Source organism: Gavialis gangeticus, unplaced genomic scaffold (assembly GCF_001723915.1).
Source record: "Gavialis gangeticus isolate Ggan-Ray unplaced genomic scaffold, GavGan_comp1, whole genome shotgun sequence".
NCBI lineage: Eukaryota > Metazoa > Chordata > Crocodylia > Gavialidae > Gavialis > Gavialis gangeticus.
In genome coordinates this window covers 8,423,571-8,430,897 of record NW_017729012.1, presented here as the reverse complement: position 1 = coordinate 8,430,897, position 7,327 = coordinate 8,423,571, and the positions used below count along the sequence as shown (strand labels likewise).

General features: G+C 51.3%; 2 protein-coding genes across 8 annotated transcripts in view; one reads left to right on the top strand and one right to left on the bottom strand.

Moving 5' to 3' along the window:
* Nucleotides 1-1,051, bottom strand: part of TEX14 (testis expressed 14, intercellular bridge forming factor) — a 46,195-nt gene extending 45,144 nt beyond the window's left edge. For 2 of the 5 annotated variants that reach the window (XR_002096293.1, XR_002096294.1), the window contains exon 1: nt 868-1,047. Coding sequence is in view for 3 of the 5 variants with exons in the window: in XM_019511151.1 (XP_019366696.1) it covers nt 868-1,003 (136 nt within the window). In the remaining 2 variants the exon portion in view is untranslated. Of the gene's footprint in view, nt 1-867 lie in introns of all 5 variants that reach the window. The other 3 variants (XM_019511151.1, XM_019511150.1, XM_019511152.1) reach the window with 3 other exon arrangements.
* A 1,647-nt stretch (nt 1,052-2,698) lies between these two features.
* RAD51C (RAD51 paralog C) overlaps nt 2,699-7,327 on the top strand; it is a 30,812-nt gene continuing 26,183 nt past the window's right edge. For 2 of the 3 annotated variants that reach the window (XM_019511155.1, XM_019511156.1), the window contains exons 1-4: nt 2,699-2,846; nt 4,259-4,517; nt 4,759-4,925; nt 5,708-5,841. In XM_019511155.1, the coding sequence (XP_019366700.1) occupies nt 2,729-2,846; nt 4,259-4,517; nt 4,759-4,925; nt 5,708-5,841 (678 nt within the window). In that variant the 5' untranslated portion in view covers nt 2,699-2,728. The remainder of the gene's footprint in view (nt 2,847-4,258; nt 4,518-4,758; nt 4,926-5,707; nt 5,842-7,327) is intronic. The other variant, XM_019511154.1, reaches the window with a different exon arrangement.

Genomic DNA, 7,327 nt, shown 5'->3' with positions numbered 1-7,327 from the left:
AATACATTCTAAATACTTATGCATTTTGGCATTTGATTTGGGGTTCATTTTCCTGTGCCAGATTGAAAGCTTGGATCCCTGGTAACTCTGGGTTCCTGGGGATGAGCACACAGCATCCCCACGAACAGATGCAAGGACCAATACCACACAGGAGCCTCCCAAAACAAACACAAAAAGAAAGAAAAAAACGTAAACAAAACATGCAAAGACAGTGCTGGCACTTTCTGCTTTTAACCAATAAAAGACGCCGACCACTCAGGCCGCGCCCTCCCCCTCCAACCCCCAAAGGGGCGGAACGGTCATCGATAGCGGGCAGCACTGCACAGCAACACCGCCCGCCCGCCTCGCGCTCAGGGGATGACGCCACGACTCCTCCTCGTGGTCGGTGAGACTGTTCACTTTCGGACACACTTCTCTAGTTACCAACTATAGAAATGATCCCTGAAAGTATAGTCTTAACTCTCTATTTCCGCGGACGCCCGCCCCCCCCGGCCGCACGTGCACAAGGGACATGGTGACTCCACGCCGCCGCCCCCCGGCTCTGGTCCCGGCAGCCGCCCCAGTCCCTTAGCGGCGCCCCCCGCCCGGATGCCCCCGCGGCGCAGCGCGCTTCAAGCCATCAGGGTCTCGAGACGCGGGTCGCCCCGCTTCCCGGCACACCGCGCGCGTTCATTTGCATGGCCCCGTCCACGCCCCGCCCCCAACTGCTGCTGGGGGTACCGCGTGGCTGAGAGCGGCGTGGCAGAGAGCGGCCTGGCCGCGCCCCTCCTCCTCCTCCTCCCGCACTCGTGTCCCCGCGGCCGCCGCCGTTATGAGCGGGAGCCCGTTAGCCGCAAACAACCCCCCCCTCCCCCGCCCCGCCCGTACCTCTCTTCAGGAGCTTCTTGACCGCTGTGCGGCTCCCCCGCCGCACGGCCTCGTGCAGCTCCGCCTCGGGGCCGTCGCGCCGCACGATGCCCAGCGGCACCGGGCAGGGCACGGGCAGGGGTAGCGCATGCGACATCCCACGGGAGGCGTCGCCGCCTCAGGCCCGGCCCAACGGTCGAAGCCAGCGACCGTTACACCACGAGGCCGCGTGGGGCAGCGGGAGTACGAGTGCTCCCGAGGATCAGAAAGCTCTGCGGACGCACGGGGGGGCGGGTGGTACGGAAGGGTACGGAAGCTCCCGAGGATCAGAAAGCTCTGGGGACGCGCGAGGGGCAGGCCATGGAATCCCCGAGAGCCGCAAAGCTCTGGGGACACTGTGTGCGCAACCTGTGGGGGGAACTGTAGGCTGGGGTAAGGGCAGGGGTCTCCCCACCCACTCTTGTCCTGCTCTGCTCTGTTCACTCTTTTCCCCTTCCCTTCTCCCCCCAGTTATTTCCAGCTCCTTGCTGCCCCCCCACACAAGCCCCTGACCTCCTTCTAGGGTAGAAACCCCAGATTAAAGAAGCCCCTATGGAGGACAGCGCCCTGTGGGCAGCCACCAGCTTGTGCCAAGCACCTGGCAGTCATAAGCAGACCTGAGGTGGCCCCCAAGCACCAGCCACCTCTCAGCTTTCCTTGCATATCAACAAAAGGTCACACCACTTGGCTCCACAGGAACACAAAGCATCACCATTTGGTGTCCTGGGCATGTGGGCCTCGCCGCCACCAAATCACTGCAAGCTGCGAGTGTAGCCAGGTTCACAAAGGGATTGGACATATCCTTGGGAAGTGGGGTAGGGGGGACACGAGGATGGTGGCCTTGCTCTGCCTGGCAGGGGAGATGCCCATCTCCCTGACCACGAAGACTTGGTGCAGTTGAGGGTATTGCGCTGCCAATGGAGACCCCCACCACAGTCTACTACAGCCTCTGCTACTATACATGTATGTATGTATGTATGTATGTATGTATGTATCTGAGGCCAAATTAGCCAAAACTAATTCCAAATCCAAGAGTTCAGAACCATAAATGGCCCTATTACTGGCAAACATCCTCCACCCGCACCTGGGGCTTCAGATGTTTCCAAAACCTTTGCTGGGCACCCTACTTGCAGCCTTGGGGTTCAGATGCCCCCAGGTTTTGCTTGCCCTCAGCTGTGAGGCCCTCACAGCAAGCAAGGGAGGAGACTCCCATTTCCATAAAGGGGGCTTAAATCCACTGCACCTCAGCCTTTGCTACACATTTGATAGTGATGGGGGAGTTGCTCAACCTCCTGCAGCCTTTGGGCTTGGGGCAAGAAAGATGAGGGGCTCTCTGAACCCCAAAGGCTCCAGGCTTTGGATCTGGGAGCATCCGAAACCCAAGATGGATGAGCCTTGGTGGCAGCACCGTGAAGACCTAAACTGAGCTGAGCTCAGCCCATGCCATTCAGAACTGACAGGGCTCATTTGGCTTCAGACATGCCATTAAAAAAAAAAAGAGGAGGAAAGGAGCATCCATCACTAGTAAGCAGCTTCCCAGCCCTCAAATGCTGGAGGCTGTAAGGGATGGAAGAACAAGGAGGGGTAAAAACCTGGTCAGCCCCCGGCACTCCCTGCGTGACACTAGAGAGGTAGGGTAGGGCCGAACCTAGGAGCAGACAAGACTGCACAAGAGCGACCAGAGCGCCCCCGCGGGGAGCTGAGGCTGTACTTCCGGGCCTCCACGCGGGCCGGCTGCGAAGGGAGAGCCGCACGCGCTGGGCGGGGCGCGCCCGGCCGGAGGAGGCGGCACCGGGCCCACGTGGGTGCTGCCGTGCAGGAAGCCGGGCCCGGGGGCTGGACCATGCAGCGGGACTTGGGCAGCCTGCCCCTGGCCCCCGCGCTGCGGGCGCGGCTTGTGGGCGCCGGGTTCAGCACCGCGCAGGAGCTGCTGGAGGTCGGGCCCTGCGAGCTCAGCAAAGGTACCGAGGAGGGGGCTCCCCTGCCGCGCTCCTCCTTCCCTCCCCGGGGCCCCTCTGCTTTCTACTGCCAGCCCTACTTCCACCCTGCCTACCTGGACTGGTGCAAAGCATTTCTGTGCCCTTTATAAATGTTGGGCAGCCTCTCTGAGAGTCCCCGCTCGCCCTGGCCTCCAGCCAGTCTGAAAAAGCAAATCTCTTTTTCACCCAGGGCTCAGCAAAAAGGGGGCGGGGGGATCCTGCTTTGCCAAGAAAGGGCAGCGCATGGATGAAGAACTGCAGGAGGGTTTCCCTCTTCCACTTGCAACCAAGTACACCTGGAATCGGTTCAGGCCTCCGGGCGGCCAGGCTGCATCTCCAGACCTGTTACTGGAAGGGAAGTAGTTGTACTTCCCCAGCGTTGTTTTCATTTAGATTTGAAATAGGTCTTAAGCCCTTGACATGTTTTTTTGCAAGCATCTAGTTGGTCTAATAATAGAGATCACCTCTACCACCAGTTCTGATTCCTTTTGCCTCTAGACTAATATCGCTACAGCCTGGATACCTGAGTATTCCTCTGTTATTTGGGTGTAGGTTGTAGCTGCCTTGGTCTAAAGGCATAGGCAAACTTTTTTCCAACCATTTGAGTTGGTCTAAAAAAAAGATATTAGATTTACCCAACCAACCTCCTCTGCCTCTGTCATTTGAAGCTAGACCGCTTGATGTCACTGTCCCCCTAATTTAAAATCGCTTGATAACTATAACGCTGCCTCCTTTAACAAGAACATTGAGTTATAGGTACATACAGTCGTACCTGATGTGAAAAACAAATTATCCTCCTCATCCCATTCAGATGCGCAGTGCAGGTCAGTCCTGGCCTCCCCTTTGAAGATCAGTTATTGTAGGTACATGCTCCTAATCTTGAACAGGGGCAGCCTTGCTCTTCAAGTGGCTTCACTTGTATGGTGTTGTTCGTGGCACAATCAGCTTTTGCAGGGGACAGAAACTACCGGTCAGCATCTCTTTCTGGCCATGAGATTAATCCGTTTCTTCTGAATGAGATAATCCTGTTGCAACCAAATGAGAATAGATATTTAATAAAACTGGTGTGAAGTCATTAGGGAAAGAAATCTACAGTCTGGTTTTCAGAGAGGCTGGTAGCCTATTTCTCTTACTTTGTTAGGATTTCTTGATCCTCAGTACTTCTGAAAAATGAGACCTGTCTTTTATTTCAAAGAGGTAAACAAACAGGTCAGAAGAGCTAATTTGCTTCCATCATTATTTAAAAAAAAAATCACACTTTGTTTGTATGTGTGTGTTTTACAAAGGATAATTGAGGAATTTATAAGTCCAGAAAAGTTGTCTTTGCTATTTATATTGTGACCTGTTGCTGGTTATGAAAAAAGAAAACATTCACTCATGCTTTTGCTTTTCAGAAATTGGAATCTCTAAGGAGGAGGCATTGGAAACGTTGCAGGTTGTAAGGCAGGAATGTGATGGCGATGCCGTCAGGACAGTTGGTGACCCCGCGGCTCTCCGGAAGTGCACGGCACTGGAACTCTTAGAACAAGAGCAAGCCCAGGGCTTTGTCGTCACCTTCTGTTCAGCGCTAGATGATATGCTGGGTGGTGGCGTGCAGCTGACCAAAATTACTGAGATCTGTGGTGCACCTGGTGTTGGGAAAACGCAGTTATGGTATTTTACTTTTAAATTATTTCTGTGCAACTAAGCGTCTAGTTGCCCTTTCGCCCCATCAGTAACTAGGGCCACCGTTCTTTATGCTTGTTGTCTTGACTGCAACCCCAGATTCTCAATCTGCAAGAATACCCCTGTACTGATTGTATCTTCTTCTACTCACCAGAATTGTCACTTCAGAGATAAGCTAGAAGGGCAGCCTTATAAATCCCAGTTGGTATCTTTCTGCTTTCTCTGACAGCATGCAGCTGGCAGTAGATGTGCAGATCCCCGAATGTTTTGGCGGGCTGGCTGGAGAAGCAGTTTACATTGATACAGAGGGGAGCTTTATGGTGGAGAGGGTAGTGGACATTGCAACTGCCTGCGTTCAGCATTGCCAGCTTATTGCTGAAGCGCATCAGGAAGAAGGTATGTTACTGAGCCATGTTCCTTTCAGCAGTCAGCTAAGATCAGACAGAGCAAGAACCTCATAACCCTGTCCAGTACTCGAATGTGGATGCACACCTTGCTGGGGTTGTTGGACCCCAGCCATGTTTCCTGCTCAGAGCAGGGGGGTTGGACCCGATGATCTCATGAGGTCCCTTCCAGCCCTAAACTTCTGTGAATATGTTCAAAAATACTTCAGTATAGCTGGATTGTAGTTCACGGAAAAGGTTTGTTTTTCTCACAGGTAGCTAAAAGGACCAGTTGTTAATGCATCAGGTCCAGCAGCCTTGATATATTTAAGGAGCATTTTGAGCAAAAGATGTGTTCATTTTGCACAGCTCTAAGACCCCCCCCCAATATTTGATGAGCCATTACCTGCATATTAAGTATTGTGTGGCTATTTTGAACCAGTGTCGTGTTTGTTAGCTGGCTTGAAAGTTAATTCATGAGCAAATCTGATATGGATAGATATGTATTCATTCAGTTGACATTTCTGTACCCCTGCCCTCCACTGCAGGTTTTTGGTGCATGTGTGTGAGCAAGTCCTGAGACAGCTTCTAGCACAGTTTCTAAAAAGTCATTTTGCTGTCTGCTTTTAGGCCACAGGGAAAGGAAACTTGTGTCCATTCTCTTCAGCTTTGACCACTGAGTTCCTTTTTGTTGTACAAAGTCTCTATGTTGCTTTTGTTGCCCACAGAGGGGTTGGGGGAATGAGGAGTGTAACGATGTGCTAGTGCAAACTTCTTTCTTTTTTTTTTCCCCAGACCATCATAAAGCCCTGGAGACTTTCTCCCTTGAAAGCATCCTGTCTCATATCTATTACTTCCGTTGCCATGACTACACTGAGCTTCTAGCACAGATTTACCTCCTCCCAGACTTCCTTTCAGAGCATTCAAAGGTAGGGGTTACTGCAGACATAGCTGAAGGTGCCTCACATATCTGGACACGCAAGGAAGTCCTTGAGGGTTTGCTGACCGGCACAAGACCAAACCAGTCCCTCTGAACTTCCAACCCAATCATCAGCTTGGGAATCATGATTTGGCTGATGTCAAGCTTGTCATGATGTGCTTGTTTTCTTTTTCACCCCGATTTCTGCCTAGTCCTTCTGATAATGTATCCTCTCTGTCCTAATGCTAGGGCTCTTCAGCACTTCACCACAAAGACTACATTTTCTGGGAGCAACAGGCTAAGGATTGTCATGGGTCCACCTGTCAAATGCCCCCCCTAAGTCATGTTTGCACCTGGTCAGCATTTTGCAGTGGTGCCAGTGAACGTGATACCAGTTTCATCCAGAACTAAAAGTACTCGCAGGGGCTTTGCAATTTAAGGCTGATTTTCCTCTCTCTCAGTACGATCTCTGTTGCTGCAAGCAACTTGAACTTGCAGCTTCATTCTTTGGTGGACACCTTGAAAAGTCACCTAAGTTCTCCATGAAACGGTATTGTAATGCAGTTTCCTTGTCTCCTTGCCAGATTTTAGATTCTGTAGGACAGATCAGTCCCTGGCAAACTGTACTGTTGATGTTTTGTCCCTTACTGTACTAGAGCACAAATGAACAGTGTTAATAAGACACTGACTTGGATACAGGCTGTCTCTACTATTTCCATTTTCAGATGTTCTTGTAGTGATGAAGGAGCAGGTAGGAGTTTAGCGTGTGCTCAGAGTGTGTTGCGTTTCCCATTGTGATCGTAGCACAGTTGCAGTGGGTTGCAGTTATGTTGGGCCGTCTGTGCAGATTATCCATGCTTGTCCTTAAGCCTGATGCTCTGTGTTCCCTCTGGTGAGGAGCTCCCCATGTTAGCACTTTCTGTGCTAAAACTAGCCCGGTTCCTTAAATACTGTTGTAGCTAAGGAATAGAGGCAGGGACCCCAGAAAAGGTCCTGTCTTCATTTTGCGTAATGAATGACACAGCACCGTTTTTCAGGTAATTGTGGTGGGTGGCCACAGTATAAAGTTACCTCTTATATTCCTCTTATACAACAAAAAAGACCATGCCAAGAAACCATTTCTGTGATGATAATAAAAGCAACTTATGTCTGATGTGGACTAGGCAACCGTTAGCAAGAGGTCAGAGTTGTAAATTGCAACCGGAGAGATTTAGATCATGCAGTAGGAAGATCTTTCTATCATGGGTAACCACTAGAACAGATCCCCTAGAGATTGTGGAATGTCTGCAGGTTAGGCAAACATTTGTCTGGGATGGTTTAGATGTAGGTGAACATGCCTTGAGCAGGGGGCTGGAGTAGATGACATTGCGAGATCCCTTCCAGCCCTATTTTTCTGTGATTCTAAGTTATTAGTTATAATTCGGCTTGGCAGGATTCAATTTTTATTGATAGGCACCGATAAATATTGATTTTCCTTGACACTCGCAGACTGGCAG